Source organism: Colletotrichum karsti, assembly GCF_011947395.1.
Source record: "Colletotrichum karsti strain CkLH20 chromosome Unknown Scaffold50, whole genome shotgun sequence".
NCBI classification, from domain to species: domain Eukaryota; kingdom Fungi; phylum Ascomycota; class Sordariomycetes; order Glomerellales; family Glomerellaceae; genus Colletotrichum; species Colletotrichum karsti.
The window spans coordinates 236,346-263,570 of record NW_024065950.1 but is presented as its reverse complement, the minus strand read 5'-3'; the positions used below and the strand labels follow the sequence as shown (position 1 = coordinate 263,570).

Below are 27,225 nucleotides of genomic sequence, written 5' to 3'. Positions count from 1 at the left end.
GACCAGACGTGAGGTGCCATCGCGAAGTCTTCCTGAACAAGTAGAGGACTTCGTGGTATGCCCGTGCGGCAACGGCCGTAAAGCAGCAGACTAACGATTTGCTTCAATACTCAGTCGCGGTGTCCCGCGCTAACACTAGTCAGCACTGTCCGGTACGACGGCGGACGAGATTGCGGGCATCTTTTGAGCGTCCGATGCAACTCGACGGTCTGTCAACGACTCTCAAAATACCGGTCTGTCTCGGGCACGCGACTGGCGGGCAAGTCAACAAACCACAGAGAGCTATCTAGAAGCCCGACTGAGAGCCACAATGGAAGGAGGCGTAACTAGCGACCTGAGTGAAGCTTCGAGGTGGCGACCAGGTCGGCGTCTCACAACGGCCAGTGCTTGGTGCCATCACTGAAGACTGAGAGAAGCATCTAACCACCACAGAACTCTCGTCTCCACTCATCGCACGTACGTTTCCCGAGGGGCCGGTTGCACCAAGATCAAGTCTCGGACGGATCATTTCGAAGTCTGGCCTTGGACTGGACGAAGTACGCCTCACAAGAGCGATGTCGTGTTGCGCAGGTCTAGCGTGTGGTGACTACGACCGATTGACTCTGGAACCTTTCCAACGTCTGAACCCTGAACCAGCCTACTAACCCACCACTCCGGATTGGCATGGCATCACAGACAACAGACTCAGTTGCATTTGACTGGTGAAACTCTATTCAGGAGTTCTCGTCGTGGCTCTTAGTCACGACGTTTTGACTGGGACCGGTGTCTGTGTCTGCGGTCTGCGGTCTGGACTGGGCTGCTCAACACAGACCATGGGCCGCATCTTGTCTCTGCCAGTCGGACATGTGCGATGCAAGCTGCCTCACCCATCAGACTCCGAGGGCTTGATAAATTGAGCTGGCATGTTGCCATTTCGGGGAACTGCGATGCGAACAAGATGCCGACGCGCATCGTCATCCGAGACGAACGGGAGGGCCAACAACATTTACTGGCCAACAAGAGAGGCAGATACGCAGGATCTCTCCGTCCGTACATCGACCCATTACCTGGAGAGGAGGCGTAGGTTGCGTTGCTGTATTCAGTCACCAGTGCAACCCACACACACCAAGCACCGCCATGGGGTAACTAAGTATGGCTCTGGGAGACTGCGAAGACTGACACTTTAAGCTTGAGGGACGGATAAAGGCGGGCTGTGCACACCAACTACCTACGAATATTCAGAAGCGGTATGCGAGCGTGGGGAGAGAAGCGTCGCTGCTTATTGGACACACCGTCTAAATCGCGATGAGATGATGCCGGACTAGCACAGCACAGCGCATTCTATATGCAGAGTGCAGTGTGCAGTGAATAAAAATATCCCCAGAGACCACCCTACCTACCTACTTTACCTTATCAGGTACGGTACGGTAAGCAACCAACTCAACCTACGAATACCTACCTTACCTACCTTGCACTACAGCCCTCCCGCCAGAGCCTCCACAAGCCGAATGCTTGGTCTCCCCGTCGCATATGACGGACCATTTTCGGAGAGGGTTATGCCTTTTCTAGGACAACGCACGCAGCAACCGGTTCAGAACGGGGACGTCAGACACACCGATGGTCTCTACGCTAGCAAGAATCTGGTTACCATCGTCGAAAGGGGGCTGTGGTCGGGTCGTCGAGCAAGCTTCTTGAAGAGCAAACCATCGCATCATGCAGAACACAGCACGGAGTACGTCTGCCTCACGCCCACGATTCTGGGTTTTCTTTTTTTGGGCACTCGCGTTGCTTTACCGCCATCAGAATAGCATATGCAGGACATCGAATGTCCCGCCAGTCCTTGAAATTTGCAATTGGGTTTTACGAGGCCATCGATGCGAGGAGTCGAGGGGAAAAAGAAAGCCTCGAATGCCCAACCCCAAGGCTTTAGGCGGCAGGCTTTGGACCTGGAGAAGACCCATCGCCAATGCTACCTGCATGTTGGCAAACGAAGATCCAATATAACACTTTGATGATGAGAGTGAGGACAGGGAGCCGTCAGGAGGAAGCGCAAACGGCATACTTGGGACGGCCGGTGCCGTGTCGTGCCGCAAAGACTGGTTTCGGCAGCATCTCATGGATTCCGGCTCGATAGCCTTCATCACGAAGAGATCCAATCACGCTCCGCAAGCTGCAGACAGGCTCGGCATCCCGCGGCGGAGAGCGACGTCCCAGACTCCCAGGCCACGTCTGACTGGCGGAGGAACGGCTTCAACGATCTCTGTCCACTGTCCACTACAGACAGGGTCGGACACCTTCGAATGGGTCATGGGCAAGTCACCATTTGGGCCTGCTTTGTACAGTACCTCTCTGCCCCTGTTGGACCTCGCACTTTCTCGCACTCAGTTGCAAACCCACTTCCTGGAGTCCTGGGTTCGCCCAGGGGGGAAGGGTTCGAGCCAGAGGCAAGGGTCTGGACACCATACGCGGAAAGTATCCTGTACGGAGCTTCTTTGTGCTGGGTCGTCCAAAGGCCCAAGTCGCCGGGGTCTGGCGGGCCTAATGGTGCATGTCGACGGGGCTTTGACAGCCATCATACTGGGTGGCAGTGGGTGTGTGTGACCTATTAGTGGGAGGCCACCAGCCGCGGAGCAGAGGTACTGAATACCTCCCATCGACACATGCTCGAAGACCGCCGTGCAGGACGGACCACGATACTCAACAAGCTCGCTTTCCGCGCCCATTTTGTCGCCTTGGACATGTGTGTTTGGTTGGCACTCGAAGAGTTCCTTTTCTTCCAAAGACCGCTGCTGTCTGTCTCTGTCGCACACCACCGCGGGAGACGGATCAGAGGCATGACGGATAGAAATGAGAGACCAATCCAGAGACAGATCTTGGTATCCCGCATTGCTGGCAGAGACAACGAGAAGCGCAACGCAACGCAGCGTAACGCACGCCCTCTTGGGTCCTTGAAAAGACACGCCAGTCGAAGACCGAGTCTGGTATGGGCATGTTTCGTGGCTCTAGTACCCGGCGTCCTAGCCAGCCCCGACCAAGTCAACCTGGGCTAGTTCATTTTCGTGCGTATCTGCGCTAAATGAAGTATCGATGAAGCGAGAAGAAAAAAAGGGCAGACGAAAAGAAGCCAGAGGAGTCGAGGAGGAACAACAAGAACGAACGACGACAAGCAGCCACCACTTTTCTCACCCACACCCGCACGTCGTTGTCCACACCCACCTCACCTTACACGCCCCCCTTCCCACCACCACCACCACCACCACGACCACCACCACGACCACACCACTCCCCCCTGACCCCTGCTGCTGGGTGCTGCTCTTGCTGCTTGTACCGCCTCTTTTGCTGCTGCTGGTGCCGCTACTGACGGTGCTTGCTTGCTTGTTGCTCTGCCCTACGAGTTCCTAGTGCAGAACCTCACCCCTCCGCCCCCTGGGTGCTGGCCCATCGCCCACTCGGCCCTGGGGAGGGGTGTTTACTGCGAATGCTCTGCGCTGCGCTGCGTCTTGTAGAGTAAGATAGAGGGGAAAGCGATCCGCGGCCACAAGTCCCCAGGTCCCAAGTGCCATCAACAAGCAAGCCATGGCCGTCCACGACCCATGTGGCCCCCCGTCTACGAGTTTTGCGTGTCTCTGTCTCGATACCAGCGCGGCTTCTATATCAGTCGTGGACCCCCAAGGCCTCTCCATGATTGTTTCCCGCCCCCATCGGTCTTCATCTCTATTAGTCCCAGATCTTTGGTTCAACAAACGCCCAAGTCGACGACGATCTTGTCTCTCGTGGTTTGAGAAGACATATCACCAAGTCATCTACCCTCGCTTCACTCTACCTCACCTGCCACCTCAAGGGCAGCAACAGCAACAGCAGTAGGAAGGGAAAGAAGTTGGAACAACGCAACAAGACCCGACAAAAGAAGTCAAATCGACCAGTAGTGTGTTATCAGACCGGCCGGCTGCCTCAACGACATCTTTTTGCAAACATCACAACGTCACCGCGGTCTTCTACCACTTACACCGGCTCTCAGTCACCAATCATCCAAACCGTCGGTATCTCAAGCGCGGAAACGCCGCGGGCATGAATATCGCTGCAGGTGCGCTCCCCGGCCCCACTTGAAAAGCAGGCGCAGCACAGCGCAGCGCAGCGCAGCACAGCACAGCGAAAGCGCAGCAGCAGCAGCAGTTGGAAAACCACCCAAAAAAGTACGGACGACTAACAAGACTGCAATCCAATAGCAGTGACGGCATAACTCTCATTGTGGCTTTGCTCGGACAACGCGACAGCTCTTTTTTGCTCTCTACGACTCTATAAACATCACCATCCATCATCGGTTCGGACTTGACCGCAAACATGGTTTCGATAGATCAATCATATAACGTGCTCCCCAAGCACTTCGGCTCTGAGCACGACGACTACGTTCTCTACCCCGAACCACCCCAAGGAGTTTTCACCACCGCGCCCATGGAAATGAGTATCCCTGCCGACGCCTCTTACATGTTCCCGACCTCGATGCCCATGGAGGCATCTCCCGTCTACGAGAACAACTTCATCTACCAGAACCGCACCTCGCCCGGTCTGTACGAGGACGGCGACTACCAATTGCCCTCATCCAACCTCTCTACCACATCCGCTCCCTCGGCGGCCTCGTCCAACGTGGGCTCGCCGCAGTCGCATCACGACCAGCCGGTGCCTGTTCCCGAATGGACGCATCCCGGCATCGCTGTCACCCCGGGCATTGTGCCCCACGACTACTACAACACCACGGGTACTGAGTACTCGACCTACGCCGGCCCAGGTATGGAAGACTTTGCAGCTTTCGACTTTGCAAACACCAAACCCCCGGGTTTCGTGGGTGAGTTGCAGAACGTCTCTAGAACCTCTCATTTCGCAGCCTCTCACCGGGCTTCTTTCTCATATTCTTCTTCCTCGTCTTCTGCTGCTGCCGCGCGCGAGACTGCTTCTACCTCACGGGAGCCTGGCCTCGTTTTGGACACGCGGCTGTCCTCTTCGCCCGAGTCTCCCGCGTCGCGCAAGTCCGGCGCGAATTTTGTGTCTCCCTCTACTTCTTTCTCTTCGCCTCCGGCACCAGCCTGGAGCAACTCGCCAAAGACTCCGCGAGTCTCTACTTTCTTTTCTCAGAGCAGTGGCCATTTCGTCCCTCCTCTTGGTTCCTCTTGTTGGTTTTCCTCTGTCAAACAGCGACATCCTTGCCAAGAACCGAATGTTGACCAACCCTCTCCTCCAGACCCTTCACTCATTCACCCCGACATCAGCCGGCCCATGCCGATGCCGGGCTTCGATCCCAACTTCCACCACCCCCAGTATCCCGCGTCGCCCGCTCTGTCCGCTTCGTCCCAACCCATGATCCGACCCGGCAGCCAATCGCCTTTCATGCACGGCGGCTTCCAGCAGCAGTTCAGCCCCTACGCCACGCCCGCCGACGCCCGCCGCCCCAGCCTCCATTCGTTCCCCTCGACATATTCAGACGGCAACGGCTACAGTGGCGATGAGTCCAAGGAGAAGCAGCGATGCCCGCACCCCGAGTGCGGCAAGACCTTCAAGGACCTCAAGGCGCACATGCTCACCCATCAAAACGAGCGCCCGGAGAAGTGCCCGATCGTGACGTGCGACTACCACATCAAGGGCTTCGCGCGCAAGTACGACAAGAACCGCCACACCCTCACCCACTACAAGGGCACGATGGTGTGCGGCTTCTGCCCGGGATCAGGCTCGGCCGCCGAGAAGTCCTTCAACCGCGCCGATGTCTTCAAGCGCCACTTGACGGCGGTTCACGGAGTGGAGCAGACACCGCCCAACAGCCGCAAGAAGAGCACGACCGCCAGCAGCGGCAAGAAGCTCGCCGGCTACCCTCCCGATGCCACCGGCAAATGCTCGACCTGTTCGCAGACCTTCTCCAACGCTCAGGACTTCTACGAGCACTTGGACGATTGTGTGCTGCGCATTGTGCAGCAGGAGGACCCTGCGGAGGCCATCAACGCTCAGCGTCTGGCCGAGGTCGAGAACGACAAGGATGTGCACCAGACCCTGGAGAAGAACCACCTCCCCACGCAGACACAGACGGCATCCATGGAGGACGATGATGATGAGGAGATGGACGACGAGGACGACGAGGACAGCAAGCACCGCACTTCGCCAAGCAAGCGCAAGGGCAACCCAGTCAACGGTGTTCAGAAGTCTCGCGGTCTCACCCACTCCCGCGGCGGAGGCCCCGTGCCGGTCAAGGCGAAGGGTCGCAAGAACCGCCGCGACTACCCTTCGTCTTGGGGTTTCGACAAGGGCCAGATGACGATGAAGAAGCGCGTCATGGCGGTGTTCGACGGCCCTCGCCGGCTGGCCAAGGACGACATGATGCTCTCGACGGATCACGAAGTGCGCATCAAGCTGGCTGACGGTACCAACTACGTCACGGACCTCGACGTCCAGACGCTGAAGCGCGCCGAGGGCTTCCTGGGTGCGACGGACGAGGAGAAGGGACCGTGGATCTCTGACGATCCCACAGAGGAGCAACTTCGGCAGATGCACGAGATGCTCGAGGGCTGCTAATGGATGACGGCGGAGGAGGAACCGTTTCACAATTTTGTTTTTTTTGCATATATACTACTACTACATGAAGCGACGGTGGGAAAATTCTGTTGGAGCATGGCTGGCGCAGGCTTGTATGGACGACGAACGGATTACTAGGGAACTACCCTCAGGATTCATGATTGGACGGAATGGCTCATGTACAGCACCGCGAAAGGTGTATTTGGTTGATACCCTAACTCTCAAGGCTTATCGTACAATACGAGGCTCTTTACTTGATTCGTTGTTCCTCGATTCGTCTTGCTTCGTGACTCTGCTGGAGACTTGCGTGGTCTACAGGCCTATCTCGATTGACCACGGTTTGTGCGCCGACAATCAAGGTACGAGCAATAACCCAATCTGGATAATCGTATCCTCGGTGCAACAACAGCGCCAGCAGGCAGCCATATGATACCTGAAACAATTGGCCCGCTGTAAGGGCCCCGGTCGACGACCACCAGGTCACGGGGTCGGATCTGGCCCTGGACCTGGGTTCTTGTTCGTGACTTCTCTCAAAGAAACGACAGGCCGGGGTGCGGGCGACGGGCAGACGGGGGCTCGAGAATGACTTCATCAAACGAACCAATGGGTCGGGGCGGGAGGCCTGTGAAGATGACCCGAGTCGAACAAAACGTCGAAAATAGCCATGCATAAGTTGGGTGGCACCTTGCATGGGGCATCCACGTTGTTGTCGGGGTTCAACTTCCGAAGGCGCAGGTAGGTGCCTTCCCTAGCGGAGGTATCACGGCAGACTGCACCGACGTCAAGTCTTTTGTGTCGACATCTGACAGGGAATCAGGGATAGAAACAACAACGCGAGAACCCGACTGAATGTTCTATTGGTTATGGGGCATGTGCATGTACAGAACGGACGCCTTCAGGCGCGTTGACATGCTCAGAAGGGTGCCAGGCGGCAGCCATGCTTGTTAGAACCAACGCGCTGGCGAGAATTACACTCGGTGAAGGATTTCCAACGCTTATTGCATGTCTTGGAGAGTCGAGGGTGGGAGTTTGCATACAAGAGGAAGTTTCGAAGGCAAAATAGATTCAACGTAATAGTGAATCAAACCCAGGTTGATGGAAGGTGACATGAAAATGACTTTGTGGAATTACCTTATCAGATCAGGCCAATGGGTCTCGTTGACAGCTTTGACAGGAAAAACCGCCGTCGAAACAAGCAGATCCTGTTCCAACTAGAGTGCTCACGCTCGCAGCGAATAATCTGCCGTGTGTTGTGCACTTGCATCACCGGGCCTGGCAAGTCTCGTGCGAAGCATAGCACAGCCTTCCGGTCAGACCGGTTCAGTTGTGGAAGTGGATGCCGGGAATTGTCGTCAGCGGCCGGGGTTGACACCACACTAGCCACCAGCGGATCCCGAGGGGCGGTGCAAATGCAGGCTGCCCGCCTGAGTGTGGGGGCGAGAGAAACAGCGGCGTGGCTGTGTGGCTGTGGAGCGGCAGCATCCGACAGGCTGAGGTGCCAGATGCCAGGTGCCAGATGGGGCCATCTCCACTGCCAAACATGTGCAAACTTCGCAGATCCGAACCGGGAATCTGCTTGCCTCCAGGTCGGGACCTTGACCGCAATTCAGCAGGAGGCCCCCGAATGGCCTTCCACCTCATGTTTAGCGAGGATGTGCGCTATTGTTGGCCAGCTTATAAGGGCCTTTTAAGCCCAAGCACCCCTGCATTTAGGTATGCCGCGATGCGGCTCAACGCCAAACAGGGAGCGGTCCCTGGCGCTTGCTCAGTGGCAGTGTTTCCGCTGCCACTTACCTGAGGAAACCGAAACGCTGCTCTACTGGCGACAACTGCCCTGAGCAGCCAGGAAGTGCATGCAATCGGCGGGGCACAGTGACATTTTCAAACCCCTCCCCCTCCTTCCACACATGCGACAAATTCTCCCATTTCGAAGTCCCACGTCACGGTGCGCAACTCTTACCTGACCTACCGCCTCCAGCTCCGGGATCGCCAGCAATACCGCCGCATTCGTCGTCGTCGTCGCAATCGCAATCGCTCGGTCCCCGGCCTCGTCCACCGCTCCGCCTCCCCCGCGTCGTCCCGTCCTCCTCCCGTCTCGGCGCAGCATCCCGCCCGGCCCTGTCGGTAGCCAAGCCTCTCTCTTCCTCGTGGCGGCCCCCCCCCATCTCCCATCTCACCACCCCGGCGCTCTTTCGTCCTGCCTTCCGTCATGGCGCTGACATCCCGCGTCTCCCTGATCGGCCCGCCCACCGAGTCCCCGGAGGACTTTTTCGTCGGCTCTATAGGCGTCATGTTCCCCGACGACGTCACCAACCAGCACGGAGACGCCGACGATGGCATTGAGTACGCCTCTCCGCACCTGCGCAAGCCACTGCGCTTCGACCTCGCAGAACCCAGCGCCGATGAAGACAGGAAGCTATTCAGCCATTACCTGTGGAACTCGAGTCTGCAGCTGGGCGAATTCGTCGAGGCCGGCACCCTGGGCTTGGACTCCGTCAAGTCGGATCTGGGTCCGGTCGTGTCCCATTTCGACGTCCGCGGGCTGACCACCCTCGAGCTCGGGGCCGGCACCGCCATTCCGAGTATCATGTCCGCGCTCCTGGGTGCCGTCCGCACCGCCGTGACCGATTACCCCGCCCCCGCCGTGCTCAAGACCCTCCGCACCAACATCGACCGCAATATCCACCCCTCCGTCTCGCCCACCGGCGAGTTGACCGCAAAGGAAGTTCTCGTCGAGGGCCATTCGTGGGGCGAGCTGGAAGATCCCTTTTCCGTCGCCAACAAGCACGCCTTCGACCGCGTCTTCATCGCCGATTGCCTGTGGATGCCCTGGCAGCACGCGAACCTGCACAAGTCCGCCGCCTGGTTCCTCCGCAACAGTCCTGAGGCGCGTTGCTGGGTCGTGGCCGGTTTCCACACGGGGAGGCCCAAGATGCGCGGCTTCTTCGACGAGGCCGCTCTTGCCGAGGCCGGGCTGGAGATCGAGAGCATCTGGGAACGGGACTGCGACGGCGTCGAGCGGGAGTGGGTTTGGGACCGCGGCATCGAGGACGCCAGCATCAGGAAACGCTGGTTGGTGTGCGGCGTCTTGAAGCGAAAGGCAAAAGTTGACGCTGCGTGAGGAGGCCGGCTCACTTATATCAACGTTTGTGTCTGACAGGCGCCATACCACCCATTACATGCACTACCTGCCCCCTCCTTCTCTACCCTCTCTCTCAAAACATCCAGGCCAAGGCACGCGCATCTTCAGCTGAGCACGAATTATCTTGGGGGAACCTTTGTTCATGCAAAAGCGAATAGCGCCCGCACGGCGCACGACGACAGCTAGCTCCCCCGCCAGCGGCCGCATTCTGCCCCGGTGCGGCTGAGTCTGAACCCGCCCTTTCAGCTGTATCGAGCTCGGCTACAGCTCCCGATTGGCCCCCTCGTTCCCAAGTGGCTTGACCCAACGATGTACTGGGCCCCTTTCGATCAAACATGGCTCACCTAGACCATGTGTTGTCATCGACAAGCTCTGCTGACTGAGCCGAGTATTTGGAAGAACCACGAAACGAAACGACACCATGGCGGAGGTATTTGAGATGTTTTGCCTGGTGCTACGGCCGAACTCGGGACTGGAACGAACGGGCCAATGGAAGAGACGCGTGCGCCCAGTTGATAGGAAATTTTTCACCTTGTATTCGGTCTGCGAGTGCTCCCTTCCCTCTGTCTTCGTCTCTATTTCGACATGCCATTGTCTATGAGTGTACGTCTCTGGGCCCCTTCCGATCACATCCTTCCGATCACATCGGAGTCCTCCGCCGCCCAGTAACTGCCGTCAAGTGTGGCAGACCGCTCAACACATGCCTTCCCCTGCGTCTGCGTCATGTCATTCCCAAGAGTTTCAGCTGCGCTGGTTTCCGCAGGCTTCTGGATCTACGGATCCCAGACAACCATCGTCACCGGACCATTACATTGTAACGGACTACATCGGAGCTGAGCTGAGCTGAGTGAGCACTGCGTGCATGAGCATCGCGAGATCTGGATGAGTGCGTTCCCTACCCACCGTTGTTGTCCGTGTGTTTTCGCGAGGCGGCCCGGGGAGAGGCGGCAGAGGCCGATTGGGAGGAGGCGGTGCGTCACGGGCTTTCGTAGGCATTGGTGCATTTGTCTTTGCAAACGTGACGAGTAGCGGCGACGAGCGTTTCCTTACACATAGTGACGACACCCCTTATACTGCTATTCACGCTACAGAATGTGAGTTGCATGTTGCCCATTTCGACGCGCGGCCGGCCTTCCGTCGTATCCGCCGCACCCGACGGGTTGCGACCGGGCTCTCGGAGCGGGCGGGCTCCGCCGACTGCAGTCCGGACCAGGTCAGTCCTAGTGAACGTGTTTGGAATCCCGTTGCTGGAACCGAAGCTTGCTTAATGCCATGATATCGCTTGCTACTATTCTGTCTACATGCCGGATTATCTACATGCGCTCCTACTACTAATTTGGCGCCTCGATGGAAGGCCCCTTCTCATCTACCTTGACAATCAGGTCGTGATTTACCCGGAGGTTCTCTGCCGAGCTGAGCGCCTTGGTCACCGTCGTCTCGTGTCTTTCCTGCGTGATCCGCCGTAGCGCCGTGACGAGGAAACCAGCCACCACGTCGACGGACCACTCGTCCGGTATGAGCGCGAGGACGTCCTCGACATCAAACCAGCCCCCGAACCGCTCCAGAAGCGCACCCGTCTGCTCAATCTGGTCGCTGACATCCTCGATGGCGAGGAACTCGCCCAGGACTGCCCGGAAGAGCCGTGCCTGCATCTCGTGTGTCGGCGTGCTCTCGCGTCTACCATCGGGGCGCGTGTAAATGCTAGAGCCCCCGCGCAAGCAGTATGAGACGGCCGTGTCGTAATCCCCCAGCTTGTGCACGAGCAGGCGGATGGCGTCTTCGTGCCGCCGCTCCCTCCCGTCTAGAATGATGATCTCCGGAACCAGTAGTTCGTCGGGCAGGGTCGATATGCGATCTCTGATGGCGGCGGCATCGTAGTGATGGGCGCCACCGAGAAGCTGCAACAGCCTCAAGCGGCTGTGCCATACTTCATCCTCTTCTGGTGCGTTGTCTGTGAGGAATTGTCTATATGTCGGCTTGGGTGCTTGAAGCGCTCTATATGCCGTGTACGTGTCAGCAAACGCGTCTCGTCTTTCTTGTGAGGAGTCGAGGTCGCTGATGACGATGTCCAAGTAGTATGCGATAAGGTCATTGACGTATCCTGTGTGACCCTTGCCGAAGACGAGATGTTCGAGGTAGTATTTGACCGCATCAGGGGCCTCTTCACGAAGTATCTCCACGACATCCGCCGGCTCGAATTTGGGCGCTTTGCCTTTGTCTTCGGCAAAAACCTGCACTCCCAATTTGGGATTGCGACTAGCAAGCCACACTCCATACTCACGTACAAGTGCCTGACTGCTTATTTTTGTGAGGTACTCTCGGACGCGTTGCTCGCCGTCACGCAGCTCACCACCATCGTCACGTTCCCCCTCGACAATACGACGCCACGTCGCGAGTACGTCGCCGGCCAATTTGCGGCTCTGGTATAGTCGGCTGAGCACAAATAGGCGGTGGTAAGTCTCCAAGAGTCCGGCTGCCCGGTCGAAGCAGTCAACGCCCTTATCGACGACGTCATATAGCTCTGATCTGACTGACGAACTCTTCTTTGCGAGGCCTTTCGGCGAGTTTTGGTCGAGCTCGAGGAGAATCAACAGCAAGGCGGCATCGACTGTTCGGAATACCTCGCTTTCGTCCGCAACGCTGCCAAAGCCCTTCTTCTTGCGCCATGCAGAGAGGAAGCGTCGTAAGAACTGCATAACCTTAATGTCAAGGTCCCCAATGGAGTGGCTGGCTTTTGGGAAGTGCTCGCTCTCGAGGTAATTTTCCGTTGTCGTCTTGACGCCGCCAAAGATCCAGATGCCTCTGCGGCTTTCTACGATCTCGTTTCGCACGCCAGGAACTAGCGATAAGACGACGCGAGGATCCAGACTGCTGTCTACTAAGACCTCTTCCAAAGCCTTTACCTCAGCATCTGAAAACGGCGATTCTGTAGCATGAAGCAGGCTGGTGAGCAGCAAGACGCCAGCTCTTTGCCGCAAGTAGCTGAAAGTGACAAACTCTAGTTCCGACTTTGCATCTTGGCCCCTGAACGAATTCAAGACGGTGAAGATGGCATGTCGGTCAAGTTTAGCAGGGTTGAATGTCCCCTCCTGTTCGCATGCAGCGTCTAATTGCGCCTCCAACCGCAGCAGCATGGGATTGCGGATAGCCCACCAGATGTGGTTGCCCGACCACACTGCTATCCTCGAATTGGCGCTTGCTAGCCTTCTTGCAAACTCCTTTTCTTCTGCGTTCCGACTGTCCTCCCACCCTTCGGGCAAGGCGTCTTCCTCTTGAGAGTCGACATCGCGTTCAAAAAGCTCGCGTTCCTTAGTCATTTGCTCCAATGAAGACGCTGTGCGAGCATCAGCGCTTCGTGGTGAGAAAATGGGATTTTCGAGCCCACTTCCAGAGAACGGCGAGAACTTTCTCTGGCATAGTCTGTCGATGATTTCGTCAAAATGTGTCTCGTCGGTACCCATCAGCGACCTGATTCCCAACGGAGAGGTCTCGTCTTTGTTCACGGAGTCTGCTTCAAGCCACCATTTTGATGTCTCTGGATCTGTTCCATCAGAGTCCCATCTCTGAATTTCCAAGCCGTGGCGCAGTCCGCTTTCAAAATCTTTTGTCATGGATGCAATCACATAGCCCTCTTCGTCAGTCCCAAGTGTCATTTTTGATGAAGACAAGTCGGTTGACCCGCCGTCTACGACAACCTCTCGTGGATATCTGTCGAATTCAACAGTCGGCCGTGTAGGATCACCATCGAGGTTCACGAACATGCCTATGCCGGGGTCAAGTGGCCCGGTGCCGGTCACAAGCAAGAACTCCTCGCCCGTTGGAGAAACTATGTGTGGCTTCAGAAATACGGGAGTGGGCTTTGTCGGGGATGTCTGAGGCCCTGGAGCAGCGGGTAGCGGCTTGTCCGTCGATGGAGGCGGCACCTGAGCCTCGCCTGAGGGCCTGGGGCTAATTGACGGCGTTGGCGGTGACGATCCTTGAAGCACACGATCATCCGCTGCTCGAGGACTCTGGTCCCTACGGCCGCTGAGGAGTCCACCCAGACTCGTGCTTCTAGCGTGTCCATGGGGGTCGCCAGCTGACAGTAACGGGCGGTTATGAGCTGCGGAAGCGCTTCGCAGAATGCCTCCATCAGTGCTGCCGGCGATATCCTGGGCTTGGCCGATTTCTCCGGCAGGTTGCGAGTCGTCCAAAGACGAAATCGTCATGAGGGGAATACGCAGCTGTCTGTCGACATCGAGCAGAGAATAGCTTCTAGCGTCTGCCACACACGCAATAGAGTCTCTGCGTACTGAGATCGTGGTCCCGGGAACGTCAATATTCTGATGAGGTCAGCTTTGGCCTTGACGAAAGAGTTGCAAAAGTACCTTGACTGCTCTCGCTACTTCTCCAATCCTCACCACTTGGATTCTCCGGTTTAGCGAGAGGAGGATGAACACTCCGGCCGCTGGATCACCATCATCATCCTGTGGTTGATTCAGGTCCACGCCGCCAACCCAATTGCAGTTCTTTACTTGTGTGGTCCCGAATACAGGACTCAACTCGGGGAGCGAGTAGAACGTAACAGTCCAGTTGCAGAGAATGCAAGCCTTTCCAACCTTGGGCAGGAGTAGAATCTGCTGTACCCCGGGGCGAGAACTGCTAGACTCAGAAAACGCTGGCCGCAGTCTGGAAGCAATTATGAAAGATCGTCCGGTCGGATCGGCGGGGTCGGGAGGGATTTGGACGAAGTGAAGCAACTCGGATGCGCTCGTGCCGACGTAAAGATTGTGATCTGGCAGTGTCAGTTAGGAGCATAACAATTCGTCAAGGTTTCCAACCTAAATACTCTACGCAGTTTATCTTGACACCGTCCGCAGCGCCATCTGCAGACAAGGGTACTTCGTCTAGCAGTGTGCGCAATACGAAGGGTCCGTCACTGCGGCTTATCGCATCGAAACTCCCTGACGCAGACGAGCGTTGGTCGTCTGGATCTTCGGAGGCCATTTTCGGTCGATCGTGCGGTCATCGGTGCTGCTATGCCATCGCTTCTCGCTGAGTCTAAGCGTCGAGCTATGTTGAATTGAAGTTGACGATGCAGTGTGTTGCGGCTGGAAATCGGAGAGCTTAGAGGCTGGTGGTGGAAGACACCAGGTTCAGGCTTCCAGGTTTCAATGGAACAGCTCCCGCGCTGTTACGTAGGTACCTACGTAGGCACCTCCCTAGCGCCTCCAGCTTTGAAAGTCAACAGTGGGCTCACCTGCAGTTGCCGGCCTACCGGCGCAGGCATGTGAGGTGAAGTGCGACGCGCCTGGGGGTACTTTGGTGGCTCCACAGGCACGGAGCGATCAGCTGGCTGCCTGTGCACCCCTAGATGCCTCCTGCAACCAATTGATTGGCTGCCGGGAAAGGGAACACGTTCTCGGAGCCAGAGCTCACCCGAAACACCTGCTCAACTCAACTCAAGCTCAGCAGCTCACGATCCTGCTGACACTGTTCAGACCTGCCGTTTTCACCGGTTTTTAGTAATGAAGTAACCTATTCACTGCCATCGACGACCACCGCAGACATGGCAGATCTCGTCGAATCAGTCCTGGCTGCCGATGCCAATTCCCAGAATATTGACAGGCCTGGCCAATCTGTTCCGGACGGCGGCAACAAGTTTCAACACGCCATTTCAGCATGGAGAAGTAGGGAGAAGCTTGTGTGCCGCGTGTCTGTACCTTCCACTGACCGAAATAGCCATTGACTATACCAACCTCGTTTCGAACCTCGACAACACCGCGTCCGAGATTGTCGCATACCAGAGAGACTCGACCGTCCAGCGCAAGGAGTTGGCGCAGAAGACCAAGGACTTCAGGAAGCTCGACGATGCCACGAAGCTGTCTGAGGTCAAGGGGTTGTTGAAGGGTGCGTTGCGTACTCAACCTCACATGGAAGCGCCTGCTAACCTGTACTAGCATACCAAACCTTCATTGACCTCCTCACGAACCATTCCAAGTCCATCAACTCCGCCTTTCTTCAAGCGTACACGTCTTTATCCGATGCCCCCGACCCATATCCCCTTCTCGAGGCATCCGTCGACTCTATGCTCGTTTCCGAGGACACTCTGCCGAAATTGACCGAAGAAAACCAGCATCTGCAAAAGTCCGTCGCCAAGCTGACGACACAACTGGAGGAGACAGAATCGAAGTTGCAGACCGAGTCTGCGGCCAAGAAGGAGCTTGAAAATAGTCTGGAGACCAGGGTCAAGGAGGTCGAGGCTTCTTGGATTGCCGTTCTCGATGAGAAGAAGGACAACTGGGCGTCGAAGGAGAAGACGCTGGAAGAAAAGGTTGAAAACCAGGAACGCCTGCTCAATGAGATTAAGGCAAGCTACGAAGTCAACCAGCGATTGGGCAAGACGGACGACGACGATCAGGAAAGCCAGGCCCGCGTCACCAGCGCCGAGATTGAGATGCTTCACTCTGACCTGGACCGGACGAGTGCAAGGCTGGCAGAGATTGAAGCACGAAACGAGCAGCTACGGCTGGAGTTGGCACAGGCCAAGTCTTCTGTGCCCGCTCAAACGCCAACAGCGCTGGAAGATGATCCGGGCTACATGCGGATGCGGTCTGAAAATTCATCCCTCATTCGCAAACTTGATGCGGCCCGAGTAGAGAAAGAAGGCCTCAAGCGTGATCTCGACAGCAGGCTTCGCGGTCTGGAAAGGGAGGTTGGCCTGCTCAAGGAGGAAAGGGACAACCTTAAGGCCAAGGTCCAGAAGTGGAGCGACTATGACGATGTCAAACAGGAGCTTGAGGTGCTCAAGAGTATCGAGTTCTCAACAGGCGACGACGATGATGTACGAGAGGCTGCCGAAAGCGCTGCTGAGGGTAAGGGCCAAGGCGACACGCTGGAGAAGCTGCTTCTTGCGCGTAACAAAAAGCTTGGCGACGAGCTCACCATCCTGCGCGTCTCACATCAGGACCTGCAAAGTAAGCTGTCCGACCTGCAGGAGGAGATGTCAAGAACGAACATGGACCTTGAGAAGTCGCAACAGTTGAACGAGCGACTGGAAAATGACCTGGCCACTCTCCAGTCCGAGTCTTCCAACGCCTTCCCGTCGGGCGCGTCTGTAGCGGGCACGTTCAACCGGTACGCTCCCTCGGTGGCGCCGGGTCGAAGAGGAGGAGGGGGCGGGCGGGTGTCGCCAACATCATCCATCATTAGCGGGATCAACCCCCGCACAGTCGGCGAGGAGCCGATGGGCGGTGGCTCGGGCATACTTCCAATGATTACGGCCCAGCGCGACCGATTCAAGAAGAGGATAGCCCAGTTGGAGGGTGAGTTGTCGGACAGCCACCGCACCGTTTCGCAGCTGCGACAGGAGGTGTCGGCACTCCAAAAGGACAATCTCAATCTGTATGAGAAGACGAGGTACGTCTCGACGTACAACAGAGCCGGCCCGTCAGCGACGTCGTCGTCGGCGGCATACTCATCAAACCCCAACCCGTCAACGGTCTCAATTGGAGGAACCGGGAACCCGGGCATCACCATGGACAGGTATCGCAAGGCGTATGAGTCGAACATCTCGCCGTTTGCCGCCTTCCGAGGCCGCGAGTCGGCCAGGGCATACAAGCGAATGAGCTTCCCGGAGCGCGTGGTGTACTCGGTGACGCGGATGGTGCTGGCTTCCCGGATGAGCAGAAATCTATTCGCGGCGTACTGTGTCGCGTTGCATCTGCTCGTCTTCTTTTCTCTGTACTGGCTCGGCAATGTGGACGTAGAAAAGCACGCCAGCAACCTTGGAAAGTCGGCAGCAGCAGCCGCCGCCGCGGGCGCGGGAGGCGCCAACAGAGCCGGCGACGGCCATGGCAACTGGCACGAAGAAGGATTCAACGGGCACTAGCGACCATAAAGGTGGCCATAGAAGCCATCCACGGCGAGACACGACTGGAGATGAAAGGCCTCCGGACGAGGCGGGCTATCTGTACCGTACGCATCATTTGTTATTGCGGTTGTACGATTGGGCGTCTGGTTATGTGTATGGGTATTGTATTGTGTATGGATATGAATTGTGACATAAGTGGAATCTCATCAGAATACAGATACCAGATCACTTGAGCACCATGGACAAGGAACGTTTAGAGATACCAAGAAGATGCAAGATCTTCTTGGCGCAAACCTGGCACCAGCAGCGCGTGGCTCTCCACCAAAGATTCTATTCTTGTCGTAGGCCAGGCCTACCTCCCGATGTCAATGGAGGCAGACGATTCGATGGAAGCCTTTTGGCGCTGGCCCGTCTCTGCGACCGAAATGGAGTCGAACCCCGCAGCCAATGAGATGGCGAAGACGGCGTGGTGCAGCGCGGCAAAGGCAATGTACAAGAGCGGATACCTGCAACATGGGCGCGTCGCCGGGGAGAAGACGGGTACAATACCGTACCGTCTCCAACAATCTCGGCCGGCCTATGAGGATGCAGTCTTGAAGCGATGAGCTATTTCAGGCTCGGTTTTTTTTTCTGTCTTCATGTTCGTCGCATTTCTTCGGACGGTCATCGTGACAGAGAACAGAACCAACTATGGCGATGATGACACGGAGTTGGAAGTTCCTTCTGTTCGTGATACCTTCATATTAATCATGGGATCACGGTCCCTGGATACAACGTCGGGCAACATCTTGTTTCTCGAGCCCGCGGAGAAGTGGCCCCGTCAATTAACTCCAATCAGGCCATTGAGCGGGCCGGGCGCTTGCATCTCATTGACCCTGGCGAAGATCGCTGACCTCCCACCCACCTTGACATTACTTGCATTTTCGCCCTTGATTGATTCGCTCTCATTCAACCCCTCACCCCAGTCCTCGTCCTCTCCCGCCGTCGTACGGTTGCATGGCATGGCGGCTGCCAGTCTTGGTCTTTGAAAGCTACGAATACCCACGCGTTGCCTTGCACACACAGCGGCACACCCTAGCTACCCTCCCCCGCCATCTTTTTTTGAACCAGAAGACCATACCAGTCTGGGCAGGTCGGTCCCTGCAGCGACATGGAGCGGCCAGTCGACGTCTTTGCCGCCGCGGAGGAGTTCATGATGTTGTGTTATATTAAGAGCGGCTGGCCGCTTACAACTCGAGGCTTGACTACCTCGCTCTTCACCACACGGTTCATCTCATATATTCAGAGACGAATCTTTCCCTTTTCCGTTTCCGTTTCTTCGTCGTTTCCTATCTTCAGTTTCCTTGGTCTTCGGTTTTCTTGTTTGGATTTGGGTCATTTCTTTATTCCCTGGAACGAGCATAATCAACCTCACCAACGAACAACACTACCGCCCGCCTTCTTCCTCCACATCAGAACCGACAGACCACTATGCATTTCTCAAGTCTGTTGCTGCCAACTCTGGCATCTCTCGCCCTGGCGGCGCCCACATACCCCATCCTCAACCTCAACGCCGCATTGCCGGGTAACATCGAGGACATTTCCGAGTACTTCAACATGCTCGCCAACAAGGTCCAGGCCCTCAGATATCTTTCTGCTGAGCCCATCTGTGACTTGAGCAAGGCCAAGATGATTTCTCGTGCGTATCTTGGTCCCGGAGGAATTTCTATCACTAACTTGGACACCTAGCTGCCGAGGACCTTCCTGTTCCCTCAAAGGGTCTGACTCTAAAGCACGTCGCCATCGGTCGCGGTACCCAAAACTACACATGCGATACCAGCAACTCAACAGCGGTCCCCGTCGCCACCGGCGCCGTAGCAACCTTGTTCAACGCCAGCTGCGTAGCTGCCATGTACCCCGACCTTCTCGAAAAGCTTCCTTCGGTCTCGATGCAGTTCAACCTGTCGGACAACAACAATAACGAAAGTCCCCAACGCCTCGGTCCCAGCAGTCTCGGCGTGTCTGGACACCACCTCTTCACCAGTGCCGGGGTCCCACTCTTCAAGCTCGAGAGTGAGGGTCTCAGTATTGGTGACGCCTACTGTTCTAAGAACTCGTCGATCCCCGCGCCCACTATGGCCGCCAAGGGCCAGCAGGGTGAAAGTGCCGTGGCGTGGCTGAAGCTTCTCACGACAGAGGGCAGCACCGGGGATATCCAAGAGGTTTACCGAATCACTACCGCTGGTGGCAGTCCTCCCGCCACTTGCAAGGGCCAGCCCGCTGCGTTCGAAGTCCAATATGCCGCTCAGTGAGTCTGCTCAGTTGTCATTGATTAGATCATCATCACTAACAACAGCCTACCAGATACTGGTTCTATCAGGGAGACGCTCCGGTCAAGTCTGCGGCTCCGTGAGCGGCAATAGTAACAAGATACTGCTAGTTCCAGGCGTTGGGGGTTTTATGTGAAATATGTACCACTTCTATTCGATATACCATCATGTACCCGCGGCATTCCCGTGGCTGAGTTGGCCGGCCATAGATTGAGCCGCTACCTTAGATAACATTGCGATAATCTTAAAAATGGTTGCGTCAGCTGCGAGTCAGATTTGATCACGAAGAAGAAGATGGTGATCTAATCATTAATCAACTTGAGTAATATGATAAATTTCGAAGCCATTCCACGCATATCGTTTCATTGGTAAAAGCCGAACCTTTTCATGATTGTTACGTACTGCCCAGTGTCACGGCCCGGGTAAAAAATCGTCAAGGTAAAGAGTAATGTGGTGACTACTACCACTGACTGCACCTGCTGTGAGTCTGGACCCTGCTTGCCTGCCAACCCCGCTTACCTTGGCCCCGCCCCGGCTTTTACCGCGAGACCCATAAAACAGGACAGGGGTGTGAGTCCCCTTGGCCCTTGGCCCCGGGACTGACAATGAAAATGAGTGAAAGGCCGAGTGCCAAACAATCCCATGTGTCTCCCTCCCCGCTAAGAAACTTCTTTTTATGATCTGCGCCCTGACCACACATACTGCCGGGTCGTCCGCAAACAGCCAATGGCCATTACTCCTGCGTCAAAAAGACGCTAAAAAAGTGGTTCACAAGCACTCAGTGACTTCACTCGCACCTGCACCTGCACCTGCACCAACTCCATCCCGCGACTTGAGCCTACGGATACCTTACCTCAGGTTTCCTCCAGCCAGCTTTTGACCTCGTCGTTTTTCTTCTCTACAACATCCCTTCGAATCGCATCACCATTGAACTTCTATCCCGCCTTGCGTGCAATAATCTCTCGAGAAACGAGGTTTACGGCCGCCCTATTTGCTATACTGCCTTTCCATTTTTATGCTTTCCGGGTTTCAACGGGAAGCCACAGTCGCGAGGGCCATTGCCTGATTTCATTCCGAGTGCCCGCAGAAATTGCAAACCTTCTTCAACTGGCCTGGCAATCTCACACCTTTATATCTCAAATTCTCTTCATAACCGACCTATCGCAGGCAGCCGACGGCATCGACCCGTGGGTGCCGTCTCTTCGGGCCACGTCCACCTGACCCGCGACCTTGGCCGCTCGACGCCTCGATCAGGCAATTCGGTCCATGAACCGACACCTCGACGGCCATGAATAAACGAGCCGATACTCATTCGGAAATGCCCCGCAAACGACGAAGGCTCTCTATGGATTCGAACCCGCGTCCGCCTACCTGGCCGCCTGCCCAGGTTCCTGTCGAGATCTTCGACGAGATCACCACCTACCTGTCTCGATCCGATGTGAAGAATCTTCGCCTGGTGAATCATGAGTTCGACCGCATGGTCTCGGCCAAATACTTTCGCAATGTCGTCGTTCCTTTTCGTTCCGAGATGTACAAGGCAAGGAAGGCGGTGCAGGAGGACGACGACCTCCCGACCCAGCCATGCACCGACACGCTCTTTTCGAGCGGCATGCGCATCTTTCAGTCCTTTGGCGATCACATCCTCCGATTCGCCCTCTCTCTGGAGTTGGATGAGGAAAGCTTGGCATACCCTCCCATCAAGCCAACTCAAAAAGCCGTCACCTCCTACTGGGGAATTTACAGGTGGCCCCACGAGTCGTACCATCGCTATACGGAACTCGAGGGCTTGGAGCAGACCGCCGACGAAACCGCGTCCATGAAAGAGGCCCTGAGGTGCTTGTCAAAGGTGCAGGAGCTTGGACTATGCTGTGACGCTGGGTTGGGTTATCTTCTGGGGCCGGACCAGCAGCTTGAGAGCCCTCCCTTGCCACATCCAGTATTTGGCCTGCGCAATCTGCGATACAGGCTTCTGCAGCAACGTATGGGGAGATCTGAATCGGCTAGCATGAACGCGCGGAAGCTCGCATTCGAAAGTCCTCGCGACTTCAAGTATACTGTCCTGGAGTCGATGGTGAGGAACGCGGGCTACACGCAGGGCCAGGCCAAAGACGCCATCTCGATGCTTTTAAGCACCGAAAATGTGTCACTGATGAACATCGATTTCGACGAGCGCAACACCGCCATGGAACTAGGCTCGTATGGCCACAACTTCGGTGGCCAAACCCAAGCTGTCAACGTCAACAACGTCAACAACGTCAATAATATGATTACAAATGCCAACGCAAACGCAAACGCCAACGCCAACGCGAATCCCCCTTCCGACGACGGCGACGCTGAGGACACCATGCAACGGGCCGTGGCAGTGGCTCTAAGCGAGTCGACATCCGCTCATCCCTTGCAGCCAAGAAATCTGACTAGAGCTCAGAAAGAAATGCTGTTGGAGCTTGAGTGGGCACACCGGGCACTCATTCAGTCATACGTGATTGCCCTCATCGACAATGCTCGTACGAATAGCTTCAGCTCACTAACGACTTTGACAATCGCAAAGATACCCAGCAGCCACATCTTCATGTTCCAGCGACCCGACTTTTGGCAAAGTTTGCCCAATCTGACAAATGTCGCTCTTGCAGTTGTTGCGGATTGGCGTCATGTGGCCAAGGTTGCTCCAGGGTGTGTCGAGGACTACTCCGTCTCTCCGGTGGATGCTGTCGCCAAAGTTCACGGCCTGCTACAGGACCATATCTCGAAGCAGCCCAACATCACGTTCCTCCATTTCGAGTGGATATGTGGCGGTGAATTTGCCCCAGGGTTGACACAGAGGAACTCATATGTTCTTCCGGCGCCTTTCTGCACTCCAACCCAGATGCTGGGTCACGACACTGCCATGGTACCAGGTCGTCTACTTTCATTGCCGCACATCAAGCATCTGTCTCTGAAGAACTGCTACAGCACACCGCACGTATTTTTGCAGGTCATTCGAACAATGGGCGAGCAGTCTCTCGAGAGGTTGGAGCTGGAGACTGTGTCATTGACGGGACCACCCTTGCGACGTCAGGGGCACATAGCCGTCTTCATGCAAGGGCACGCCGCGGGACACTTGCCTCTCCAACCGCTCGTTGCACACCAGGCTGTTCAGCAGCTTCAACTACACGGTCCAGCTCAGGGCCCTGCCAACGCGGGCGCTCCGCAGCCTCCACCTTTGCCGCCTGCGCCTAATGCGAACCCTCAACCACCGGCACTACCACATATCCAGCCAGGCATGGCAGCCGCTCAGGGTTTCAATGTTGTTGCGAATGCGCAAGTCCAGCCAGTGGCTGGTCCCGCCCAAGCAGAATTTGAACTCGGCGGGTTGCGATTGCGGCGTCCTGACTTACTCACCTGGGCGGGAATAATCGAGCGTCTAGCACCCGCGCCTACCATTGCAGAGCTCACCTCTGCCCAAGATGTTGACGACGCATCGGTCGGCGATGACCCAAACAAAGATGAGGGTTACCGTTTTGTCCCCCGGCAACCCGAGAAGGCAAATCTTTCCATCGAATCCATGTCTTTCAAGTCGTGCGGCTACGTATGCTTGGATGTGCCTGCTATTGATAACCTCAGCACATTACCTACCCGGCCCCCTTGGCAAGAGTCGCAAGAAACTACCACGAGGCGCAGGGAGCTTTTATCCTTCATGCAGATGTGCCCCGACAGGATGGCAGCTCGGATCACCAACTTTTTAACGACGCAGGAACAGTACAACCTGACAACTGCGTATGGCATGGACAGTGAGTGGACCAACGTCTACGAAGAAGAAGTCATTGAGGCTGCCAAGCGAGATGGGGTCTTGCGTCCAGGCAAGGGCCGCTTCAGCGGCAACATTACCAAGACGGTCAGCTAGATGGGCTGGGAACTGGTTACATAATGACACGGTGGATCACGAGCATTTTGAGGATTGCTTTGGAGGCGTACATGCGGCAGGCGTTGGACATTGATACCATGGATCGGAAAAGCGTCACATGTCAGAATAGAAGCACCTAAACAGGTTGTCATTTCACTGAACAGCGTTCACTCATGGATGTGAGGCATGGAGTCTAATTGAATGCATATCCTTATCCGTTCGACGCCAGTCATGATGCTCATCTAGGCTGTAGGGAATCACTTTTGCAGGTTTGTTTATTTGTGGCCCATCAGACCGTTGCGTGAATTCGCATGCCAATCCCTAAATGCCATGAGACCATAGCCATCCTGTACACCAGCATATGAAAAGCCGCAATTTTTCCACGCATCCATCAACCCAAGACCTCTCCAGGTTCGCGTTACACCAGTCATCCCGCACTCGAAATCAGTCGCTTATGCGGCGGTGATGGCCTGGCGGACACGGCTGCCGCGCTGGCGGGAGTTGAGGCGGACCTCCTCACGGCCAGCGACGGCGTCGGACTTCTGGACGACCTCCTCGCCCTCGGTGAGAATGAGCTCGATGTGGCAGGGGTTGGACATGTAGGGGTTGATCTGCGCGGGGTGTTAGCGGTCTGGTGGCATCGGCTTCGCCGCGGGTGCAAGAAACGTACGCGACCGTGGGCACGGTATGTGCGTCTCCGTTGCTTAGGAGCCTGGTTGACTTGGATGTGCTTGACGACAAGGTTGCCGGTGTCGAGGCCCTTGGCGTCAGCGTTGGACTCGGCGTTCTTCAGGAGGCCGAGGAGGAACTCGGCGGACTTGACGGGCCAGCGGGCGCGGGAGACACCGAACTGCTTGCCTGTATCGGGGTCAGTACCTCTGTCCCATCTCTCCATGTGTGTTGTGACCCTCATCGACCCTTTCGTTCGTCGACGTCGGTGTCGGGGACATCATGTCGTACCTTGCGCGGTGCGGCCGATGCCACCGGCGAAGCGGCGGAAGGGGACGGCCTCAGCCTTCTCCTGGACGTTCTCGAGGAACTTGACGGCGCGCTGGAGCTTCCAGCCGTTGATGGCCTGGGCGGTCTCACGAGTGTTCTTGAAGGACACACGGAGGTAGGAACCGCGGGCGCGGGCCGACTTCGCGGGGGCAATCTCGTGCGCAGCGTAGCGAACCTAATGAACGGCCATCGTGTCAGTCTGGTGCACCAAGTCTGCGTTATGCGGTCCTCCCAAGGCTTCGGTGTTCGGTCGTGTCGAATTTTCTCCGTCTTCCGTTTCCCAAGCTCTTCCACCACAAAATGACGAGGGGCAACAATTTCTTCTCGGCGGCACAGCGACGGCGTGGGCGTAAACTTTGGCTGGGGAAAAAAGGGCGACCGTTCCTCCGCTCTCGATGACCGCACAGATGGGGAGCAGCAAGCACTTACCATCTTGATCGTTGGGTGTGGTGATGGTTTCGGCGTCGGTGTCGTCGTCTGGGCTGGCAAAGTAAGGTTAGAAGAAATTCACAAGTTTGACTGACCCTAGCCCTCCTGCGCGGGTTGGCTCGCTTGCGGATCGGGCAACGGCCGGGGTCTGCCTTTAGGGCTCCGCAGCCCTATGGAGAAAAAAGGCCATTCCCCCGCCAAACATGGATGAAAGTCATAGGGAAAAGAATCGTACCTGAAGTTGGACAGTCGGAGAGTCCCAATTGATTTTTGTCGAAAAATTTCCAGCTGGTTTGGAATTGTCGGAGCGATGGGAATTATTTGGACGTCTCGTGCAAGTGCACCTGTCCAGCGTCCCAGTGTTCTCCAGGGTGGGTCGTTATCTAATCGCGAAAAAAAAAAATCATGCCGGAGAGCGGTAGAATGAAGTTCCGCGACAGCCAATCATGGCTGACACCCCACATTCAATGCATGTCGGACCTTGCAGCTCTCAGAAAAAAAAAAAGTTCCTGAAAAATTTCAACACTAGCTAGTATCTCCAGTGTCCAACCCGCCATCAGAGGATCACCAACCTGCGCCTCTGACCAATTCGATTTTTCACAACGCGGGACTGCCAGTCTTACATATCTTCTTTTCATATATACCAACCTCGATAAAAAGACATGGCTCCTTTCCAGGCTCGCGGCGGCGGTAGAGGCGGTGGCCGCGGTGGCTTCGGCGGCGACAGAGGCGGCAGAGGAGGTGGCCGCGGAGGCAGGGGAGGTTTCGGCGACCGCGGTGGTCGTGGCGGTGGCCGAGGCGGCTTCGGTGGTCGCGGTGGAGGTACAACGACTTCGCTCTGGATTTCCTGCTTGCAGTCTGAACTAACACATCCTCAGGTCGTGGAGCTCCCCGCGGAGGCGCTCGCGGACGCGGTGGTGTCTCAAAGGGCCGTGGTGGTAAGTGAAATCTCAACGCGCGATCCCCCAAACATGAGGGCCCCCAAAGTGATTTGTTAACGTGATGCGCAGGACCCGGAGGCATGAAGGGCGGCAACAAGGTCATCGTTGAGCCTCACCGTCACGAGGGTATCTTCGTCGTTCGCGGCAAGGAGGACGCCATCGCAACCCGCAACATCGTCCCCGGCGAGTCCGTCTACGGCGAGAAGCGCGTCTCCGTCGACGACAGCGTCCAGAACGAGGACGGCACCACCACAACCACCAAGGTCGAGTACCGCGTCTGGAACCCCTTCCGCAGTAAGCTGGCTGCCGCCGTCATCGGTGGTCTCGAGAAGATGTACTTCGGCCCCGGCTCCAAGGTTCTCTACCTCGGTGGTGCCTCCGGTACCTCCGTCTCTCACGTTGCCGATATCGTCGGTCCCACCGGCTTCGTCTACGCCGTCGAGTTCTCTCCCCGTTCCGGCCGTGACCTGATCGGCATGGCCGCCAAGCGCACCAACGTCGTCCCCATCGTCGAGGACGCCCGTCAGCCCCTGAAGTACCGCATGCTGATGCCCATGGTCGACGCCATCTTCGCCGACGTTGCCCAGCCCGATCAGGCCCGTATCGTCGCCATGAACGCCCACCAGTTCCTTAAGGTCGGCGGTGGTATCCTCATCTCCATCAAGGCCAACTGTATCGACAGTACTGCCCCTGCTCACAAGGTTTTCGCCATGGAGGTCGAGAAGCTGAGAGCGGAGCGCATCGCTCCCAAGGAGCAGCTCACGCTAGGTATGTGTTGTCCGACTTGAGAACTACGCCAGCTTTGAAGCTAACTTTGCTTGCAGAACCCTTCGAGCGTGACCACTGCCTCGTTGCCGCCGAGTACAACCGCTACGCGAAATAGAGAAAGAAAGAAAATGTATGCGATACGCGGGGAGGGATGTTAGCGGTTGAATCTGTACATTTGCGAGATTCCCACGATGGTTGACTTTTGCTTCTTGGGTTTGGTCGGTCGGACTTCATCTGGACAGGCGTTAGGAATTTAAAGGACGGTCTAGTTCAGAACTTGCATGTTAACCCTTAGGTATCAAAAGCCCTTTGCGAATGACATGTTAATGGTCTTGTACTTTATTCGTCTGTTGGCAGTTTAATTGCAGTTG

General features: G+C 56.3%; 8 protein-coding genes across 8 annotated transcripts; 6 read left to right on the top strand and 2 right to left on the bottom strand.

The window, feature by feature from the left end:
• Positions 1-4,320: 4,320 nt before the first annotated feature.
• On the top strand, positions 4,321-6,534 carry CkaCkLH20_11720 (uncharacterized protein; the record flags this gene model as incomplete). The annotated part of the gene is made up of 2 exons (XM_038894434.1): positions 4,321-4,822; positions 5,216-6,534. The coding sequence occupies 2 exons, from the start codon at positions 4,321-4,323 to the stop codon at positions 6,532-6,534; spliced, it is 1,821 nt and encodes a 606-aa protein (XP_038740282.1).
• A 2,209-nt stretch (positions 6,535-8,743) lies between these two features.
• On the top strand, positions 8,744-9,655 carry CkaCkLH20_11719 (nicotinamide N-methyltransferase; the record flags this gene model as incomplete). The annotated part of the gene is made up of 1 exon (XM_038894433.1): positions 8,744-9,655. One exon carries the CDS (start codon positions 8,744-8,746, stop codon positions 9,653-9,655), a length of 912 nt encoding a protein of 303 aa, XP_038740281.1.
• A 1,352-nt stretch (positions 9,656-11,007) lies between these two features.
• Positions 11,008-14,662, bottom strand: CkaCkLH20_11718 (uncharacterized protein; the record flags this gene model as incomplete). Its single annotated transcript, XM_038894432.1, has 5 exons — positions 11,008-11,907; positions 11,962-13,010; positions 13,062-13,998; positions 14,044-14,450; positions 14,497-14,662. 5 exons carry the CDS (start codon positions 14,660-14,662, stop codon positions 11,008-11,010), a joined length of 3,459 nt encoding a protein of 1,152 aa, XP_038740280.1.
• A 562-nt stretch (positions 14,663-15,224) lies between these two features.
• Positions 15,225-17,546, top strand: CkaCkLH20_11717 (uncharacterized protein; the record flags this gene model as incomplete). The annotated part of the gene is made up of 3 exons (XM_038894431.1): positions 15,225-15,345; positions 15,398-15,565; positions 15,616-17,546. The coding sequence occupies 3 exons, from the start codon at positions 15,225-15,227 to the stop codon at positions 17,544-17,546; spliced, it is 2,220 nt and encodes a 739-aa protein (XP_038740279.1).
• Positions 17,547-18,998: 1,452 nt separating this feature from the next.
• CkaCkLH20_11716 (malate dehydrogenase) lies at positions 18,999-19,920 on the top strand (the record flags this gene model as incomplete). The annotated part of the gene is made up of 3 exons (XM_038894430.1): positions 18,999-19,206; positions 19,257-19,815; positions 19,872-19,920. The coding sequence occupies 3 exons, from the start codon at positions 18,999-19,001 to the stop codon at positions 19,918-19,920; spliced, it is 816 nt and encodes a 271-aa protein (XP_038740278.1).
• A 1,205-nt stretch (positions 19,921-21,125) lies between these two features.
• CkaCkLH20_11715 (F-box domain-containing protein) lies at positions 21,126-23,717 on the top strand (the record flags this gene model as incomplete). Its single annotated transcript, XM_038894429.1, has 1 exon — positions 21,126-23,717. One exon carries the CDS (start codon positions 21,126-21,128, stop codon positions 23,715-23,717), a length of 2,592 nt encoding a protein of 863 aa, XP_038740277.1.
• A 452-nt stretch (positions 23,718-24,169) lies between these two features.
• Positions 24,170-25,205, bottom strand: CkaCkLH20_11714 (60S ribosomal protein L17; the record flags this gene model as incomplete). The annotated part of the gene is made up of 4 exons (XM_038894428.1): positions 24,170-24,328; positions 24,388-24,575; positions 24,678-24,891; positions 25,146-25,205. The coding sequence occupies 4 exons, from the start codon at positions 25,203-25,205 to the stop codon at positions 24,170-24,172; spliced, it is 621 nt and encodes a 206-aa protein (XP_038740276.1).
• A 602-nt stretch (positions 25,206-25,807) lies between these two features.
• On the top strand, positions 25,808-26,969 carry CkaCkLH20_11713 (fibrillarin; the record flags this gene model as incomplete). Its single annotated transcript, XM_038894427.1, has 4 exons — positions 25,808-25,967; positions 26,024-26,083; positions 26,156-26,854; positions 26,911-26,969. The coding sequence occupies 4 exons, from the start codon at positions 25,808-25,810 to the stop codon at positions 26,967-26,969; spliced, it is 978 nt and encodes a 325-aa protein (XP_038740275.1).
• Between the last annotated feature and the right edge of the window lie 256 nt (positions 26,970-27,225).